At 41.3% G+C, this 21,701-nt stretch overlaps 1 protein-coding gene across 7 annotated transcripts in view; it reads left to right on the top strand.

The window, feature by feature from the left end:
• The window catches only part of KDM2A (lysine demethylase 2A), a 68,948-nt gene that overhangs the window by 15,224 nt on the left and 32,023 nt on the right, over positions 1-21,701 (top strand). For all 7 annotated transcript variants that reach the window (XM_020805987.3, XM_020805991.3, XM_072985400.2 and 4 more), the window contains exons 4-9: positions 1,156-1,294; positions 13,150-13,228; positions 14,457-14,503; positions 14,810-14,988; positions 16,829-16,935; positions 17,763-17,856. In XM_020805987.3, coding sequence (XP_020661646.2) covers positions 1,156-1,294; positions 13,150-13,228; positions 14,457-14,503; positions 14,810-14,988; positions 16,829-16,935; positions 17,763-17,856 — 645 coding nt within the window. The remainder of the gene's footprint in view (positions 1-1,155; positions 1,295-13,149; positions 13,229-14,456; positions 14,504-14,809; positions 14,989-16,828; positions 16,936-17,762; positions 17,857-21,701) is intronic.

Below are 21,701 nucleotides of genomic sequence, written 5' to 3'. Positions count from 1 at the left end.
AAGGAAGCCAGATTTCAATTGAATATCAGGAAAAGCAACCAAAGTGTTAGAGCTGTACGACAGTGGAACCAGTTACCTCGAGAGGTGGTAAGTGCTCCAACACTGGAGGCATTCAAGAGAAATTTAGACAACCACTAGCAGATATTCTTTGATTTGTACTCCTGCATCGAGCAGGGGGTTGGACTTGATGGCCTTATAGGATCATTTCAACTTCACTGTTCTATGAGGCTTCCACACAGATAAGGGTGAAAATATTTTTCTCCTTCAACTTACAAAAATTGTTGCCTAGTCTCAGATTTCCCCAAGGCCTTATGCTTGGTGAAATTGCAGACAACCTGGATAGTTTAGTAAATTGTGTATGTTGCTGTGGAGCCAGGATTTGGGGGTTTGATTCCCCACTGTGCTTTCAAGAAGAAGAGCCAGCCTGTGTGGACTTGAACAACCTGCACATACCCAGTGTACTCCCAGAAAAAGGAAATGGTAAATCACTTCTAAGTACTCCACCTAGAAAACAGTAGAAGGAGTTGCTGTAAGTCAGAATTGACTTGGTGGCAGTTATTATGAATTGCAAATCAGAGCATTTTTTTCGATTACACTTTCTTTTTCTGCTCACTGCATTGCAACATCTGATTTGATAGGTATTAAGGCTGTATACACATGGTATACAAATGTGCTTCGCAGTATGCAGATGTATTTCCAAGGATGTGACATGGTAATACGTCTCTCTTGAACATCTTAATGTCGTCTTGTTCAGAGGAAAACTGTACTTTGGTAGAATGCTTGTGGAATTTGAAATGTGTAAAAAGGCTAATTAGCATGCATCAAAACACTTGAAAGATTGGAAACATAGCGATGAGCAGGCAGGAATGACCCCTGGATGTTGTATTTTATTGTTGTTATAATATTTTGGTGCAATGGTAGGGACAGAATATCCAGATAAAGAATGATATATCCTTGGTAAAATGATTGCCGTATAAATAATATTGTGAAGAGAATAATTTTCTTTGACATTTTATGGAATGTTACAATTATGCAATTCTTTATTGAAGAAAATAATCAGATCAAGTACATTTGTACATTGTATATCTTGGGAATTCTTTTGGTATACAGTTACTGGATTCCCAACAGTGTATCTGTTTGTTCCTATTTTGACAGCGTGGTGCTATGAGGCGGCGCTATGAGGATGATGGAATCTCAGATGATGAAATAGAGGGGAAAAGGACATTTGATCTCGAAGAAAAACTTTCTACCACCAAATTTAATGCCAACTTTGTGGTGTTCATGGAAGGCAAAGGTGAGTGCCCCCTTCTGCATTAATCTGACAATTTGCACTTCAGGGATGCAGGACTTTATCAGCATTTTCCCTTTTTGCAACAATATACACCTTGCATTATATTTGATTCCTTAAATGATCTTGGAATATTGGGAATCTGAACAGTCTATATTGCTTTCTCTTTTGGGGCAAATTGATGCACCTTGTCATTGTATATAGGATTTTAAATTGGTGGTGGAAATTACGTGAAAAACACAAAAAAGTAACAAAAGAAATAAAAATTAAAAGCTCGCATAAGTTACAGTTTTGCACTTTTGTGAGTAACAATTCATGGTTAGGAATAGAGATGGGGGTATTCATATTCATGTTTCCCCACATGTGGAGATAATGAGGGTCCATCCCCATGGGGCCGGGCTGTCCACTCACAATGGTGCTGCTGCCGTGAGCTGCTCGGAGCCTTCCTATCGCTCCGTTGCTCACGATAGATTAGCCAGTCCTGGCAGAAGGTGGGATGACAAGCCTCTCTGCGAGTTCGCAGAGTGGCTAATCCATCGCAAGTAACGGAACTATAGGAAGGCTCTGTGCAGCTTGCAACAGCAGCGTAATCGTGTTATCTCCAACCCTCATTATCTCTGCCTGTGGGAGGATATACGAATACAAATACCCCATCTCTAGTTAGGAATATATAAAGTTGGTAGCTTCCTGTCTGTCATGTCCATGACTAAAGATGGGTATGAACTGCTGCTTTGTCCTTCGGACAACAGATGTTTGACACTTCCCAGCCCTGCCTCCTCTGGTGAGTGCCCACTCAGCGGCAGTGCCCTGAGGAGGCTGGGCAGGGAAGCCAGGGCACTGCCTCTAAGTGGGGCTCCCACCAGAGGAGGTGGGGCTCGGAAACGCCAAACGTCTGTTAATCCGAAGGCTGAACAAACACAAACCAGTAAACCAGTGGTTCATGCCCATCTCTATCCATGACATTATATAGAGCATGCTGTGACAGCTTAGTGGGTTAGGCAGCATTTGGATTGGTATAAATATTTGATTAAACTAAATCCTTATGGGCCTCAAAGTGGCTTGCTTTTTTCCTCAATAAAAATTTAAATGTACTGTCAGCATCAGACAAAGATATGTACCTTGCATGAAGAAACTACATTTTATTAATAAATTAGACTACTCATGTAGGAAACATACAAGCAGTGAAAATAATTGTATGTGATCAAACTTATCAGTTTCTGGTTTGGGGTGGAAATGCTGCAAATGAGGTCGGCTTCGTCTCTGTGTCACTGTTTAGGTCCCCCAGACTGCTTGTGCTGGGGGAATTCATCATCCATGAATGATAAGTGGCTAGGTTCGCTGGGTCGGTTCTTGAGTTCTTTCAAACTATGGCTTCTTTGGACATGTCACAATATGTCAACGGCTCCATCCCCATGGCGGGTCTTATGCTAGACCTGGTGTTTTCAACAGGACAAAGAGAGAAAGTGACTCGAAAGTGACAGACCTAGTGTCGGTTCCCATCATGGTCAGATCACACCTGATTAAAGGCAGCCTCTCTGTGACCCTCCCCACATGGAGACAGGACCCATTAAGATGGTACACCCCCACAGGCTATTAAATCCATTTGGTTTCCAAGATGTAACGTGTGAGGTACCGGCTGATCTGGTTGGTGCTCCTGTCGAAGCTCTGGTTGAAGGATGGCATGCTGCTGTGACCAGGGCTGCTGACATAAACACACTCAAATACCCCATCCACTGCTGAGCCCATCTGGGCTGTTAGTACAGTCAACAACTATGGGCAATGAAGCAGAACAGGAGGAGGCTGGAGAGCATCTGGAGATGGACTCCAGCAGAATCTAATTTGAAAGTTGCAAAAATTGTGTTAAGTATCTAGCTAAGATGAAGGCCATGAGGAGAACATACTTTGTTACCCAGAAAAGCAAAACCCAAAACAATCAGGCTGAACTACCATATTTTTCCATGTATAACACAATACTTTTGTCTAAAATCTTTAAACTAAAAATTTAGTGTCGTCTTATACTTGGAAGTAAGCTGAGGAGAGAACAAAATGGCCCATACCTTGCCTCTGCAAACAGGCTTCTTCCAATCATGAGGCTTAGCTTCCTCCAGTCAGGAGCCTTATGTAACTAACATCAGCTGATGCTGAACAAACCAATTGCAACAGTGCTCAGATGCAAGAGGGACTCCTGATATCCGAGTGTTCTGAGCCCAGAGGCTGAATAAAGTCAAAGTGTGATGCATAATATGAATATGACAGTACTGGTATATAAATGTTACCTACTTACTAAATAAAAATGTGTTCTGTTTTATGTTTAAAATATTGATTTCTTAATTTGGGGTTAGAAAAGAGGGGGGACCTTGACTATCATTTTTCCTCAGTAGATCAAGCTGACACGTCCACTGCGCCGCCTTGCCTCGTGACTAACATAGTTTCAAACTGTAACATCAGCTGTAGGTGACAGAGTACTTGCTCACTGTAGGGCAACACAATCTCCCTAGATCCTTACCTGGCCTGGCTCATAAAAGTCGCCAGGTTTGTAACTATGGAATGGCCCATGACCATCATTAGTGAGTATTTCCTTGGGGACAGGGTCCCCCATGCCTCAAGGTGACACTCATTATTAGGCTTATCTATAAAAAAACAAACTTGGTGACAGACAACCTTAATAACCATAGACCTGTTCCAATGTTTCTTTCTTAAACAAACTAGTGGAGAGAGTGGTGGCCTATCAGTTACAGCCACTTCTGCAGGACACCAGTGCCCTTGACTCATTCCAGTCTGGGTTCAGACTGTGTCATGGAACAGACATGGCATTATTCACCATGCAAAATGACCTTTTGAGGGAAACCGACAGGGACAAAATGTCCCTGCTGTTCCTCCTCAACCTCTCAGCAGCCTTCAGTACTGTTGACCATGGTTTCCTCCTGGGGAGAATCTCTGGGTTGGGGATCAGTGGCCTGGCATTGTCCTGGCTCCAGTCCTTCCTAGAGGACCACACTCAGAGAGAGCTGTTTGGGAAGCTTAATTGTGGAGTCCTATGGGGTCGATAATCTCCCCTTTGCTGTTTAATATCTATATGAGGCTCCTGGGGGAGGTCATCTGGAATTTTGGAGCTCTGTGTCACCAATATGCAGCTGACACCCAGCTCTGTCTCCCCTTCTCCCCTTCTGCAGTGGATGCCATCGCATCCCCTGAGTGCTGTCTGGATGTCGTGCTGGGGTGGATGAGGGACAACAGACTGAGGCTGAATGCAGACAAGATGGAGGTCCTGCGGGTGGATGCCCCTAGTGTCTGTGGTTTGGGGGGCTCTATTTCTTTTGGGGGTACTACTCACAGTCTAGGGAGGTGGTGCCGCTGCAGGTTAAACCACAGAAGCTTCTGTGCTGCAAGGTCAGAAGACCAGCAGTTGTAAAATCGAATCCAAGTAATAGAGTGAGCTCCTGTTGCTTGTCCCAGCTCCTGCCAACTTAGCAGTTCGAAAGCATGGAAATGCAAGTAGATAAATAGGTATCACCTTGGCGGGAAGGTAACAGCATTCTGTGTCTAGTCGCGCTGGCCATGTGACCACGGAAACTGTCTTTGGACAGACGCTGGCTCTATGGCTTGGAAATGGGGATGAGCACCACGCCCTAGAGTTGGACACGACTGGACTAAATGTCAAGCGGAACCTTTACTCATAGTCTGGGTGTACTTTTAGACCCGGCACTATCAGTGGAGTCCCAGGTAGCATATGTGGTCCGTTCCGCCTTTTTCTACCTGAGGCGGATCGTCCATTTGCGTCCCTACTTTGGCACTAGGTCCCTCACCATGCTGGTCCATGCATTGGTAGTCTTGAGATTAGATTACTGCAATGCATTTTATGTGGGGCTGCCCATGAGGCTGTCATGGAAACTCCAGTAGGTCCAGAATATGGCAGCCGGATTATTCAGTGAAGTGAAGAAATATCATTATATCTCCGCTGCACTGGCTGCCTGTTCATTTCCATGCCAGCTTCAAGCTGCTGGTGCTGGCATACAAGACCCTTAACAGTTTGGGACCTCAATACAGTATGTGACAGAACACTGCCTTCCAGTGAGATCTGCCTGACCTACCCGATCTTCCCAGGCTGGGCACTTGAGATCATTGAACCCTAGAGAGGCCCGGAAGGAGAAGACCAGAAACCGATCCTTGAAAACATGGCTGTTTAGACAGACTTTTCCAGAGATCACATCATCAACTCAGGCTTTTTCAGTGCTTATATCATCTGTCCCTCCATCTTGCCTTTTAAATTAGTTTTATTTATTTTGAAGTTGTCTTGTCTTGTATTGGTATGTTTAATTTTGATCTTTGTCCAACTATTACATTTCATGTTTTTTAAAGGGTTGTCTGTTTTATCGTGTTGTGAACCGCCTAAAGTGGCCTCGGTGGGAGGGATGGACCTCAGAAGCAGAACCCTGTAACAAGTTGAATAAACAGTGGTGGTTAGCATGGGCAAAGAGATTAAGGCTATGTCTGCTGGTTTGAGGCTAATTGTCTGAGCAGTTTGGAGACCTGTGTGTTTGTGGCTTTTTGACTGTAGCTGGGTGATCTTCTCCAAGCATATGTTGGGGGAGGGGCTATAGCTGAAAGGAAAGTAATGATGAGGAGAAATGAGTCTCTAACATTGTTGTGGGGAGTAACTAGTAGAGAGTATGTCTTTAGGTACCCTCAGATCCCTTGGGAGCTTGAGAACAGTGTGAGTAAATGAGCATTTGAAGAGGAGCTTGAGGGGAGCCCAGGATATTTGCATAGAAGAAGAGACATGTATGTCAAAAGAACTTCTGCATTGAACCACATCCCCTGTGGAATGTTTGTCTTTTTTTCCCTGAGGATGTGCAGCAAAGAGAGGCTGGTTTCTCTCCTAAGAAGAGCAGCAGCTTGAAGCCTGCTTGCCTGCATTTCAAATCATCAGGGACAGTAAAGCATTTCTGGGTATAGCTGAGAAGACTCTCCTAGAAGAGCAACAGAGTGGGGTGCTTCTAGAGTGGAAGAAGAGTACCAAGTGCAGGAGGCAGACACTTGGAGGCATGTGACACAGAAGGACTGTTAGAAAATATGCCGTTCTATGAGTGATAGAATCAGTGTCAGTTTCTCTTCATAGGTTGCATCTGCTTCTTAGTGATTCTGAGCTTTTAGAACCAGGACACCAAAAAGCATAGAAGTGGCAGTAGAGGTTTCTGTAAATGGAAGGATATCTGCCAGTTTCTAGAGAAGGAAATGTTTTTTGTTAGTGAATGGCTCCCTCATGAGGGAAATAGAATCAGCATTTTAGCATCTTGGTGGGGGATGTTTTCTCCCCTATGTGAAGATTCAGGATATGGCTGAAAGCAAGCCCGTTGACATCATTCCTTCCTTCTGATCCCTATGGGAACAAATGATGCTGGTAACATAGCCTTCAGCGTATTTCAAGTTTCTGTATGGTGCTTGGTAAGCGGGTGAGGGACTTTTGTTTATAAGTGGGGGGTTTCTGTCCTTTTAAAAGTCATGACCTGGGAGGAGAAGCAAGTGTACTGGAAGAGAATACCTGGCTGCACAAATGGAATATTTTATCTTCTTGGACCGTAGTCTGTGCTTCCATGATTGGATACTCCTGGCAAGTGATGGGTTGCACCGTACAGGATATGAGAATTACGTTTTTCCAGGGAATCTTGTAAACCAGGTGTCTTTAAACTGAATTAGGGGGAGGAGGGAAAGAGAGAGGGAGTATTCCAGAGAACAGGGAGACACCAAGTGCTGGGAGAAGAATGTTGATCCAGCATCAGAAACTAAGATGGTAGAACAAGAGTCCATTAATTAATGGAAAAGGAATGACCCCTGATTTCAGATGTCTCTAAACCAATGTTTAGGGCATGTGGGGAAAAGATGAGTGTGAACTGTAGACTGCTGTATTCTGTAGTAGGCATTACAGTAACCTGGCAAATTGTTTGAAACTGGAATGTAATAAATTAATAGTGTATATTCAAAAGGAATACTCAGAAAGGGAGGGTAGCACTGTGTTCTAAGGATATGTGCAGCAGTGAGGAGATCAATGAACTGCTGATGCAAGGAAAGCTGGTAGAGATTGTTTGGGACAGAAAAAAAGACAAAAGAATGTAATGACATCACAGAGGAGTCTGCTAAAGACTATATACTAGATCACATTACCAAACATTGAAAGAGGAAGGACATAGTAGCAATGACAGACTTCAACTACTATGCTATGTTAGAAGTTTAACTTAGCCAAAAGTATAATGTCCAATAAATTCCTTATGTGCCCCTGCCAACAACAGAAGAAGAAACAAGATAATTGGTTCTGGATTTTGTGCTTTCCATCAGGGAAGAACTGATCAGAGAACTGGAAATAGTAGACATTCAGGTGGCCCCATGTCCTCTTTGGATTTCTTATGTTGAAGAACAGGAAAGCTGAGTCTAGTATAATGAACTCTAAAAAAGTCTTTTATACTACTCTGGACTTCTAAGAGAAAATCCATCCTGGACTCTAGAAAAGCTGATTTCAGCAAGTGTAAGGAAGCACTGGGTGGCGTCTCATGGTCAGAAATGCTAAAAGAGAAAGTACACAAGGGATGGCAGTTTCTTAAAGATGAAATGTTGAAGGCAGAATGACAGTTCTGATGAGAAAGAGAAATGAGAGACAACTGAAGAAACTTAGGTGGCTGTATAAGGAGCTTTCAACTGAGCTGAGATTCAAAAGGGAACATGTAGAGGAAACAGAAGAAGGGGCAAATTGCCAAGGAAGAGTATGTATGAGTTGCCACTATTTATAGGGAAAAGGTCAAGAGGGATGAAGCTCAGAATAAGTTCAGACATACAAGAGAGGTTCAAAATACTCAGAGCAAGAGAAAAAACAAAGAAGTGCTAGATCCAATGTATAGAAAAGATGGAGAAACACTTACGAGTAATGGAGAGAAGGCAAAACTGCTGAATGCCTTCTCCCAAAAGTAAATGCTAGTATAAGTAGAATAAAAGAGGCAACAAGGCAACTGCTGTCCAGGATAAGTAAAGAGGAGGTATATGAACACCTAGCCTCTTTAAATAAATCTAAGTCTGCATTAGGTGAACTGTATTCAAGAGTACAAAAGGAATTTACACTTGTAATCTCAGAACTTCTGTCTATTCTTTCTGAGAATTCTTGGAGAACAAGAATTTTCCCAGAAGTGGGCAAATGTCATCCCTGTCTTCAAAAAGTGGAAGAAGGGATTTGGACAACTGGTGCTCTGTCAGCTTGATATTGATATGAGGAAAGGTTCTAGAACAGATCATATAGACCTTGCATAATTTTAAAATAATGCTGTGATGATTAAGCAGATAGTGGTTCTCAGAAATAAGTTGTTTCAGATTAATTTTGCCTCTTTTTGATAGTCATGAGCTTGGTAAATGAGGTGAGGAGAATACTGTGAATGTAGTATAATTTGATTTCAGCAAAGCAAGGTCCCTCATGGTGTTGTCAGGCTGGTAAAATTTTAGTTAGTCAGTGTTACCATTAGGTAGATTTGTAGCAGTATGCAGACTGTACCCAAAAAAGGACGTGGTGGCACAGTGGGTTAAACCACAGAAGCCTCTGTGCTGCAAGGTCAGAAGACCAGCAATCGTAAGATCGAATCCAAGCAATAGAGTGAGCTCCTGTCACTTGTTCCAGCTCCTGCCAATGTAGCAGTTCGAAAGCATGTAAAAATGCAAGTAGATAAATAGCTACCACCTCAGTGAGAAGGTAATGCCATTCCGTGTCTAGTCATGCTGGCCACGTGACCACAGAAACTGTCTGTGGACAAACACTCGCTTTATGGCTTGGAAACGGGGATGAGCACCGCACCTTAGAGTCAGACACGACTGGACTAAATGCCAAGGGGAACCTTCACCTTTACCTACCCCAAAAATGCTCACCAACAGTTATTTGTGATTCTGGAGAGAAATGACAACCCGAAGGCCCCAGGGTTCAGTCTTGGGCCTTGGTCAGCATCTTTATAAATGTAGGCATCCTTCAGTCTCGAGAGACTATGGTAACGTGCTCTGAACATAGGTCTTGGAACAGTGTTTAGAGTGGCTGAGAAGGCCAATTCAAGAGTGACAGTCCCTTCCATGCTGAAGACAAATACAATCTGTCCCCTGTCCAGCTCCCTGGTTTTACTGGTTTTGGGACTGCCTCTTTGCCTCGGCCTGCTGAACAAGTGCCTTGAGAGGGGCCATGCTGTACCGCCCTGCCTCCAGGCTGAATGCTCGGATGTCAAGGTTTCCCATCTGTTGAGGTCCATTCCTAAGGCCTTCAGAACCTGCTTGCAGATATCCTTGTATCGCAGCTGTGGTGTCCCTCTGGGGTGCTTTCCCTGTACTCATTCTCCATACAGGAGATCTTTTGGAATCCGACTGTCAACCATTCTCATGACATTCTCCTTTATAAATGACATGGCTGAGAATGTGGAGGGGATACTAATCTAACTGGTGGGAGACAGGTAATGGCTCAGAAGACATGATCTATCTGTCACAGATTACATACTGTGACAGTTTGAAGAACTTAGCCAAAACAAAATGAGTTTCAACAAGAAAGAATATAAAGTTCTTCATTTAGACAGGGAAGATCAGATGCACACATGACGGACAGGTGACAACTGATTTGTGCCTCGTTATGTGTGGAAGGAATTTGAGGATTTTTGTAGATTACAAATTAAACAAATGTCAACAGCATGATACTTCAACAAGAAAAGGAATGTGTTACTACACTGCATCTACAGAAGTGTAGTGTCTAAAGCAGGGGGAAAAGCAGTACAACCCTATTCTGCATTGGTCAGATTTTATTTGAGATACTATCCCTTTCTGGAGACCAGTTTAAGAATGTTGACAAGCTGGAACATGTTCAAAGGAGGTCAGTCAACATGGAAAAAAGTCTGGAAATGAAGTCCTGGAAAGAACAGTTAATAGAGTTGGATACATTTACCTTAGAAGAGAAAAGGTTGAAGTATCTATGGTTGCCATCTTTATATATTTGAAAACCTGTGTGATCTGGTGTAATTCCATTTTCTTCTTTATCTGGATCTTGCTGGATGGACGACTCGGGGACACCAGAAGTTTCTAACAAAAATCCTTTGTTCTTTGATAGCTTGCTCAACTCATCATTAAAAACAAACTCCATCTCTTGCTTCAGGAATGTTGTGCCTTTTCTTTTCTCATTGAGCCATAACAAATCCCACTCTAATTGCATAGGGGTAGAACTCAAGTCTGTGGAACGTCCCCTCTTTGGAACGCCTGATCTATTGGGTACATCTACAGCTGACCTTACTGGGGAGGGTGGAAAACCCATCCCACCTGTGGTTTCCCATACTTTCTTGCCCGGGTTTTGTCTTATCCTCAGTCTGAATGGGCTCATCCCATGGAGCTTCCCAGGACGGTCTGGACATGGCTTGTTCTCCCTTCTTTGTATCGCCTGCTGCTGCCACTCCCTGAACTTTCTCCTCTGTTCTCTTTCTTCCATCTCTCCCCAGTAAGGTGGTTCTCTATAGGTTTTTCTGCTCCATTCCTTCTCAGCATACTTCCTTGGGACTTTAAACTTAGGCCACTCCCCTGTCCGGGGTCCTCTTGTATTATCTCCACCCAGTCTTTTTTTCCCTCTCATCCTCCCTCCACCCAACATGCTTCTCCCTCTTCAGTTTCCAACTGCCCCCTTTTCTTTTATTTCCTCTCTCCTTCCTGCCGAAATGGCACCCTCTGGTGGTTCCTTCTTCTCGTGTTCTTTATGCCCCTGCTCTGCCAAATACAGTCTCTTTAGGTTCTCCTCCAGGGTGGGCATCTGTCCCTCAGTGTCTTCAGCCGAGGAGGTGAATGGTGCACTCTGAGAAGTGCCCCTTGGGTACTCCCAGCCTCACAGGATGTCACATGGAAGGAGAAACCTTATTTTATGCAACTCCATAAGGCGGGTCACAGCCCATTGGATTTAAATTACAAAAAGTGATATTTCAGCTAAATATTAGTACAAGTTTCTTGATAGTAAGATCAGTTTTCTGATTGAATGGACTACCTTCTGTGAACTCTGTTAGTGGGGATTTTTAAAACAACAATTGAATACCATTTGTCAGGGTTGCTTTCATATCTACTGTGGACTAAATATTTTATGATTACTAGATTTGTTAGATTTATCAATGTAAAATGAAACATTAGACAAGATGGGCAGAGATATCTGGACTTATCTATCTATATCTGTACATATATATTATGCATATATATCCTGCATAATATTTTGCTATGCAGAAGGAGTAACTTTTGGAGGTGAATTGCCTTGAGCTAAGAAATGTCTGTAGACATTATCTATTGCATGCTGAGCCATGCAACTCAGTGTGTGACAGATACTACCTACAGAGATTTCTTGAGGCAGTTCACATCCAAAAGTTACACTTTTTTGTGTAGCAATACAACAGGATTTCAGTCATTAATTTGTAAATTTCAGACTTGAGGGCTTTTGCTGTAGACAAGGAAGGATGGCATGTTCAGGAACATAAAACACGAATTAAGGAAACAGTCCTGGTCAAACCTGTAAGAGTATTCTATATATTGGATTAAGATCAGAAAGTGAATAGTATATCTCTCCTCCTTTTCCTATGGACATTATGGAAGGATAGATAAATACGTTGCCTTGTCACATAGAATCATAAAATAATTGAGTTAGAAGAGACCTGAGGCCAACCTCCTCCTCAGTGCAAGAATCCAAATCAAAGTAGATCTGTTGTATGGTTGTCCAGTTTTGTTTTGAATGCCCCCAGTGTTGGGAGCGCTCGCCATCTCGTGCTCTTACAGTTAGGAGGTTTTTCCTGACATTCAGCCAAAATCTGGCTTCCTGTATCTTGAGCCCATTATTACATGTCTTGCACTCTAGAATGATAGAGAAGAGATCCTGCCCCTCCTCTGTTTGAGAATCTTCCCAGTATTTCAAGAGTGCTATCATCTCTCCCCCTCCATCATCTTTTCTCAAGGCTAAACATGCCCTGTTCCTTTAATCTTTCCCTATAGCGTTTGGTTTTCAGTCCCTTGATCATCCTTGTTGCCCTCCTCTGAACATGTTCCAGTTTGTAGGAATCCTTCTTAAAGTGCAGTGTCCAGAACTGGACACAGTACTCAAGATGAGGCGTAACCCATTCTTAATGGAGGGGGACTAGTACTTCACGGGGTTTGGAGACTATACTTCTGTTAATGCATCCTAAAATAGCATTTGCCTATTTTTCAGCCACACCACACTGTGGACTCATATTCAACTTGTGATCTACAACAATTCAAAGAGCCTTCTCACTGGTGGTAGCATTGAGCCAAATATCCCCCATCTTGTAACATTACACCATTGAAGCACAGCTTTAGATTTTGGCTGCCTTAGCTTTGAGACTCAGCAGTCAGAGCTATAGAACTGTTATTTTGCAGCTGTACGGTGCTGAGATTGAGGACTTCAGTGACCAGGAACATATGTGGGGCTTAGCAGAATTATGTGCCTTTTAATAAATGGGAATAGAGAAGGGTTGGAATAATGATTTTGTCTTTAAGCCTGAAATCATGTTCTTGCATAAGACTACCTGAAAACTAAATAGATAATTTTAGTACTTTGGGGAATAAATCAACACAAGTGGTTCTGACCATCTCAACCCAGCTTTTAACTAGTATAATATTTCTGTACTTGTGCCTGTCTACAGGTGGCTAAAGAAAGTATATTAAGTTAGAGCTGATGTAACCTGAGATGGCAAATCTGTTGCTTTAGAATCATTACTGCTCACATTCTTTGTTACTCTCCTTGCCACAACAGTTTCCTTTCCTGGTTTATATTTGTCACCTCTTAAGTCTCTCTAACCAGAGTTCTCTCCATCTTCTCCTGAAAGACTTCACCGCGGAATATATTCAGCGTGGAGGCTTAAGGGATCCTTTAATCTTCAAGAATTGTGATGGACTTGGAATAAAGTAAGTAATGGTGCAGTGAATGGTTAATATTATGTAAGATGGTCACTGATTCTGGCAAGATGTTCTCTGTTACTACTTTGACTATTAAGACAAAACGTGATTCTGCTGACAAAGAACCTGTATGTTGCTTGGTTCATTGCTTCATCTTCCTCTGAAGAGAACTCTTTTGTATATTCTGTCCACATATGTGCCTTCCTACCTTGTGCTGATACAGCTCCAGGAGTCCTTCCATTCACACTACTGTTAATTATATATATTTCAGAAATTTCTCTGCCATTATTTGTTTGGCTGTCCCCACAATTAACCATGATGCCTCAGGGTGACATTGGACACAGAGAGCATTTTGGAGGAAGTGAAGACCAGGCAGCCAACACCATTGCTCTTGTTGCTCTGTACAGTAGCAGTGCAAAACTCAAAAATTATTTGGGGGAAAAATAACAAGATTGGCTAAAAAACACTGCTGATGGTGGATTCTACCTCTGGGAAATTATTGGAGATTTTCTCTTTCTTTCCTTGCAGAAATTTGATGAAATAGTTTCTTTTCCAAGTAATAAGGTGGAGAATTTCAAAAGACCTGTTGTGCACAGCTATCATTATTACCCTCTCCCAAGTTGAGATGGAATATAAAACATTTTTACCCTCAGTGATTCCAAACATGTCATAGCATGTACAGGCCATTTCTGTATTCTTCAGAATGACTAGAATTTAAGCAAAAGTGCCAACCATAACTGTTGGAACTCAAAGGGCATACTGATTCTGAAATATGCCTCTTAGTCACTAGAGACAATAATTCTATTAGAGTCTGACATTTTTGTAGTGGGAAATGACTGCTAATAATCTAAATTCCTGGGGGGAAATTAAGCTGCATTCGTTGTGTTTCTTTGACTTATATTTATTCTGCTTTTCAGGTGAACCTTACACAGAGTGATTTATATGAAAAGATTGGGCAGGTGGGGCTCTGTGGTTTCAATGTAGTATTGAAATGGCTACACCTGTGCTTTGGGACTTTGCAGTGTTGCAGTTTTCTGCTCCTTAAGGAAGAGAGAGACACAATGGTGGAATGTCATGATGGGATTGGAGCGGGGGAGGGGAGATATCATCCAATCATAATCTGTTTGCAAGTCTAGCCCATTCTATTTACACCTACGTATTTCTGGAGATCAGAGTACATTGCATAGAGGACAGGGGTATGGTGAGACTGTTAATTTATTTTTATTTTCTGTTACAGGATGCCAGATCCAGACTTCAGTGTGAATGACGTGCGACTCTACGTAGGTAACTGCATTTTTTTTAGTTAATCAGGTGAAAGACTATATATGATATTTATATATCTTGGAGTCTAGTGTAGAATTTTCTTTTCACTGAATTTTTAAAATCAAGAGCAGAATTTAGGCTTGTGCAAAAATGATAGGGAAATTCTTAAGGACAAAGGACTCGTAAATCAGAGGGCCTTGGATGAGGATTGTATACTTTTCCCTCTGAGGCTTCCTAATATGTATTTTTCTTTCCTATCTTATTTCCTTCCAACTTCTCTGCTACTGTTCCTAGCCAAAATAGTTACGTGTGTGTATGTGTTCATAGGGAGTCGGAGAATGGTGGATGTCATGGATGTGAACACCCAAAGAGACATTGAGATGACAATGGCACAGTGGGCACGCTACTATGAAACTCCAGAGGAGGAGCGAGAGAAACTGTATAATGTCATCAGCTTGGAGTTCAGCCACACCCGGCTTGAGAACCTGGTGCAAAGACCAAATACGGTTAGTGGGATGTCTTTCCTTCTGCTGGCAAACATCTTTCTGCTCTGTTTATTTCATTTTTGTGGAAAATGGCTTGCCTACTCTTAATACAGATTTTTGGAGGATGTGTGCTTAACTCATATTACACAGAGCTGATAGTAACAATGGAATAAACTAGGAGTGGGCAGAGTGCAGTCCTCCATATGTTATTGGGATGCAAATCCCATCAGCAGCACAGCCAACAGTGAGAAATACTGGGAGATGCCTTCCAATAACAATTGGAGAGCTGAACTTTGCCCACCCATGGTTCAGATAGATATTTTGGAAGGATGCTATGTATCTGTAGAACTACACTTATACTACTTGAACATAAAACTTAAATGCTGAAATCTATCAGCAGTTCTCGCTGTCAAAAGGGATTCAGATTTCTAAACATTATGCTTTCCATAGACAGAATTATCAATGCTAATGAGAAATTGTGGCCATGTTACAGTGGTGAGTGGTAGCATTCAGGGAGAAAACTTGAGAAAACTTATATAAAAAAAAAAAAAAAAAAAAAAAAAAAAACTTATCCCAGAGCTATAATTGCAATTAATAATGAGCTTAAAGACCACCAGTAGTGAATAATTAGTTGGACTGTGTTACTTGGCCTGCGGTGTAGATGTTCGTATTTTTAGTGGGGGACTTTTAGTGGGTGGGGAGTGTTTGGGAATTTTATGTGTGTGCATGTGTCTGGTCTCTGGGTGTCTGTGAATTTCGTTGTATGTGTATATACTTACAATGACAATAAATTATTATTATTATTATTATTATTATTATATAATGTATATCACAGTACAACTTAGTATTAAGGAAACATAGTAATGTTAAATGTGTGCTTAAAGGTTGACTAGAAACTGGTTAATTTTTTTTTAGAGAAAGCAGACATTAGCTGTTGGAAGAGCTGTGTGGTCATAAGCCTGATGATGCCATTAGCTCTTTAATTTAAAGTTCCCTATCCCCAGTCTCCAGGTTCCAACACACTCTGGGGGATTCCTTTCCAAGTTGAAGAAGCCTATGGGAACCTTGGGATAGGGTGGGGAGCCTTTAATATCCACAAATGGCCTCTGGTGTTCCCAAACCTAATTGCAGATCAGCAACAGCAATTTTGGGATATTAAAAGCTCCCCACTCTATCCCAAGGCTTCCAAAGTCTTCCCCAGGTTAAAAAGGAACTGTAGGAACCCTCAAAACCTGAGGACTTGTGACTGCTCAGCTCCGCCAACAGGATTCGAGTCATAATTTTATTGTGTTTTCATTTAGCTTAGCAATAATCTGGTGTCACTTTCAAGAAAGCAAAGTATTGTGCCATGGATCTATTCTTCCCCCATGCAGTTATGTGAAACTGTTTTAACATACCTCTTGGTAATTCCTTACAGATACATTTAAGACTGCAATCTTATGTCTACCTATTTAGAATAATCTGTACTGAAGTCATTGGTCTTATTTCCATATAAGTGCATATAGGATTGTACTGCACAACAAAGACTACTATAATGGAGTAATAATTACAGTCTGCTAGGGAGAAAAATGGACTGGTCATGGGAGAAGGTAAAATGAGCATCATATTTTGATTAAGATGTACAGTAGTTGTACATCTAATCTGTAGTTGAGTTTTAGAAATTTGACTTTGTCTTTTTTAAAGAGTAGGTGCTAAATGAAATTATAATCTGTTCTCAGATATTTCAGTGATCCTATTCCTCAACATATAAATCTCAGTCTTTATTTCAGTAAATTATTTTACTTCTAGAAATATAATTCAATAGTAGCAAGGCATCTTAATACTACTTGAGCTTCAACAACGTGCCTTTATATTGTTTCAGGTGGATTTGATTGATTGGGTTGATAACATGTGGCCAAGACATCTGAAAGAAAGTCAGACAGAATCGACAAACGCTATTCTGGATATGCAGTACCCTAAGGTGCAGAAGTAAGTAACTTGAAATTGTGTTTGTACAATCAGCCATCTACTGAGTTGAGGTTTCAGAAAGATGTCTCTAGTGCTGTTGCTTCCTTTTCAGGCATTCTAGATACTGTATTGCTAAAATTTTACTTTCAGTACATCAAGTTGAAGGCCTAAAGGCAGTCCTTAATGTTCTCGTAAGTAAAGACAGTGGCACAGAACAACTGTCTTGTACTTTATGTTGTAGAAAGGCAAATATATTTATTCTCTTAAATAATAGCAATTGCAACAATGCACTAAATGTATTTCTTATTACAGGAATGTAAGTTGTCCCTGTTCTGATGCAGTAGTAGCCATGTCTTTTATATTTATCTAAGCATTCCATTTTGGATGAACAGTGATTGGCATGGAGAGTGGAATTGTGAATGTGTTGATTCTGAGTGACTAGTGCTCTTAATAGCTGGTTGGATAGCTCAGTCGGATGGGCATCTGGCTGTGAAACCAGAGGTTGGTAGTTCAGTTCCAGGGAAAAGAGCCAGCCTTGGGTGAGCTGCAGGTTGCCCCCAGAAGAAGTGAATGATAAACCACTTCTGAGTACTTTCTTCCTAGAAAACCCTGAAAAGGGTCACCGTAAGTTAGAATTCACTTGAAAGCACACATGCACGTGTGCATGTGCACACACACTCAAGCACACACACGTACGCAAGCGTGCATCCACACAGACACAGTGTTCTTAAAGTGCAAATCATTAAAATACTGTCAGGTAGTACTCCAGTGCAAAGTATTTATTCCATGTTTATATAGAAATGCAAGACTGAGTTACAACTTTATTTCTGGTTCTTGTTTCATTGCAGATACTGCCTGATGAGTGTCAAGGGCTGCTATACAGACTTCCATGTAGACTTTGGTGGTACTTCAGTATGGTATCACATCCATAGAGGGGGAAAGGTATTGTGATAATCCCAGCACTTTGCTCTGTTTTATGGGGGAGAATGGGCAGGATGTTTTAATGCTCAATTGAATAGAATTAAAATTCAGTTAATCTGCCAATGGAAGGATCATACAGCATCTTAAACCTCTACATTACTGGTTTCTTTTCCAGTAGGCGACTTCTGCTTTCTTCAGCTCCTTCAGTATGACATCTGATTGAGATAGTATGAGCCCAGTTCTGTTTGCTCTTAACACATTTGCCTGCTGAGAAACTATAGTACTGTATCATCAATCCCCTTTTTGAGCTATCCCGTTACCACAAGCAGCTCATTAGCTGGTATCTGGCCACCCCACCGTAGAATTTAAGCTTTATTATGGTGTCGTTGTGGTTACTTGTTGGGTTCAGTATGTTGCTAATAGAACACGAGACAAATTTAAAAAGAACTGTATGAATGAGTAATGAAGCAGATACTATATAATCAGTTATATGGTTAAGCTTAGCTGTCTTGAAGATCCTGTATTTGTATGGCGGGATATAAATACTTCAAATCTCCTACAGGGGTCATTCCATGAAATGACTTTTAGATAGCACTGGAAAATGTAAAAATCTAGCATATCTATTCAATAGATCTTAAAACTTTGAAGTTTTACTTTTATGAAAGTGGCTTAGCTTTTTCATGAATTGTGAAGCTTCCTAGTCAAGACAGTCTTTCCATACTATCCCTGTTTTGTTAAATGGTTACAGGCACTTCATCCTATCTGTTCTATAAAATTAACAAATAAATGCGCCCATGTATCATTTGTAGTGAAGTATAACAAGTTTTCTATGAAAATGTGTAATAGTTCTGTATATCTGAACATGCAGCTCTAGATCATCCATGTCGTCTCAACTCATCTCTCGATCCTTTTCTCAAATTTCTTTCCCCTCTTTTCCTCCCTTTTTACTTGTACTGTTTTATAGACTAGAAGTGCTTGTTTATGTAACTTAACAAAATAAGGACATTTGTAGGATTACAATACTTTGTTTTAGTTATAGAAATAGTATAGTAATAGATGATATAGTAAGATCAGTTGGTTAATCTGGTTTATGATAGTAGATTCATCCTTGTTAAAGTGCAGCAACATATATAAAAGGCCCCATTGTTCATGTTACAGCTTGCACCATAACATGCCTAGAAAGGCTGGACAGGGATAACACCCTGAGAAGGAAATTTGCTATGTCAGTGGGGATGCTACTGGTGACTTACAGGGCCAGCTGATGCCTCACCCCTATCAGCCAAATGGTTTCATGGAGTGATCTTTAAATTGCCAGCAAATCACTCCTTTTTGGTCTTATTTCCATCTTCTCTTCAGCTGGCCTTGTGTGGGGAGAGCAGTTGATCCTAGGACAGTGGGGGATAAAGTCTGTAATGAGCTAGTTTGCATCATGGATTATGATTCTGTTTTGGCTGGGCTAGTTCTCCAAAAATGACTGCATTTGTTGTCCATTTTCCATTACTGTTTGTGTTTTTTAAATCTTGAGCCCAGAGATCCACTTGTATGATTTTTCTGTCTTGCATTAATCTTTTGTTTTTAATATGTTGTAACTCTCTTCCTTAAAATATAGTAAAGTTTGGTGCCTTCTTAGATACAATCCAGCCTGTCCAGAAGTTGTCTGCTTGATTCACATACCAATAAGTTTCCTATTTAAGAAAGGGGAGGATGAGCCCTTAGGCTGCTTGCTTTTTTTTCTTTCTTTTGTTAATTACACTTCCCAGACCCATGGAAGGGAACTGATCCCACAACCGAAACTCTCACATCTGTTGGAGAAGCATGGGTTTCCTTCATCTTGAATGGATAGAGAGGGAGGTCATGGCAGCTGTTAGTTCCATGTTATATAAAAAGTAATCCACCTCCTGTCAGCTTTTCATGGAATCTTTAAAAGGCATTGTCAAAATTTATTCTTAGCATCAACAGAAAGTATGAACCATGGACCTTTTTATTTAGTTTTATTTGCAGAAAGAGCTTCATGTGTGTGACATGTTCTTTAGTCATTAGGACATATCATTTCCTTCTCAAGAAAGTTGTAGCAGATCTTCCTTTTCTATCTTGTTGAAAACCTTTGCCTGCTATCACAGTTTGAGTCTCAATAATTCCAATGTGTTATTGTGAACACCAAATACCTCTCCCCCACGTTTATTATGTATGAACAAACCTCAATACTATCATGGGAATGTCTCAGTTGAATTAACTGTGGAAGGCAGGTTTCAAAATTTATGAAGCCCTGATTTCCAATTGCAGTTTCCTTTTCTGCCCCTTAGTACTGAAAATACTACATCAGAGGCTGACCTGTGCCGCAGAACAGCACTCATTGACTCCATAATGATGCCTTGTTTTTTTTGTACCCTTCTCTATCCACATTTGGCATATCTTATTGCTGCAGTGACTCTCATTTTTCTGAACAACCTTGTCTCACCACTGTTTGTTCAATGGGATGTTTTGTTCTATCTCATGAGTTTATAGTAACTACTCAGTCCAGACATACTATGCTTCACAAAAACAGTAGTCTCTACATAATTCATATTGTTGAGGCTGTCTCTCGTGATAGGTTTCTTATGACATACTCTTAGTAAGATAGACACACATAGAATATAAATTATGTGTTTCTGTATCAGGATTGATGAGTAAGTCACATGCACTTCAGATGTGTTAGGCTATACAGTCTGGATAATCCATAGCCATGGTTGTTTGCCATGCGGTCTGGCACTGGTGGTAATCAAACGTTTTGAAAACACCGAATTGTAGAAGGCTAGTATGTGCTATAAACACAAGTCAGACAGTGGAACAAAGGTGTACTCGAGAGAGATAAAGATGGTGGTAGAATGCTCCTAGGAAAGATCTTGGTGGAAAATTGGATATTGTGGAGTACATTATTGAAAAATAGGGACAAAATAATTTTTTAAGCATAATCAGCAGCATGCCAGAATGCCTACAGAGAGGTGTCAGAAATAAACTCGGGTTAGTATGAAGTGGTTTAATTCACATCAGGTTAGTGTGAAGTGGTTTCTCCACATTAATCTATTGATGTCTGTTGCAGTTTGAAGGGGGGACTTTGTCCCCTCCCTAAAAAGAATGAGACATGGGTGAGAGTGGTACTGTATCCAAACATGCAGTACACTCATGTTTCTTCTTCTTCAAACCTGATGTGTTGATCTTGGCAAGTACTGTTGTGTCCAGACTGCTGAATAAAGTGTAAAGGGGTCTTCTTCATCGTGGCCTCTGTGAATGCACACATATGGGTATTGTCCACGCCTGCACCGACGATCTCAGAAGATTCTAGAGCTGAAAGTAACAATTTTATAGTATAGTCTCCCATGAGGCAGTGCTCCTCCCCTTCGCCTCCCCTCTCAGTTCCTTTTTTCCGCTGTGCTGAAACGTTCTACAGAAGAAAGCAATTATTACACCTTTTTTGTGCCAGCAATTACCTGCAAATTACCAGTTACACATCTTATTTTTCAATCAACAACTTCTTACTTGATCTCCTGTGAGTTGCTTTTCTTTTCATTCACCGTTTTTTACCTCAAATACCTTCCCCTTGGACTTCCAGCTGTTGTTTCCCGCCCTTTATGGCCTCCTCGGCCCTTTTCAAGCTCTGTGTCAGCTGCAATAGCAAAATTCCATCTTCAGACGGCCACAAGTGCTTATTCTGTTTGGGCGAGAAACATCAAACCCAATCTTGCACGGCTTGTAAAGGTTTTACCAAGCCGGCACTAAAACACAGACTCCAGAGATTGAGATCTCATCTTTGGGAAGCCTCCACGAATCCTGCTGCAGCAGCTCCTGCTGAGTTACCTCACTCAGAAACAGACTTGCCACGACAAGTT

Source organism: Pogona vitticeps, chromosome 1, assembly GCF_051106095.1.
Source record: "Pogona vitticeps strain Pit_001003342236 chromosome 1, PviZW2.1, whole genome shotgun sequence".
Taxonomy (NCBI): Eukaryota; Metazoa; Chordata; class Lepidosauria; order Squamata; family Agamidae; genus Pogona; species Pogona vitticeps.
This window is presented reverse-complemented; position numbering and strand designations above follow the sequence as displayed.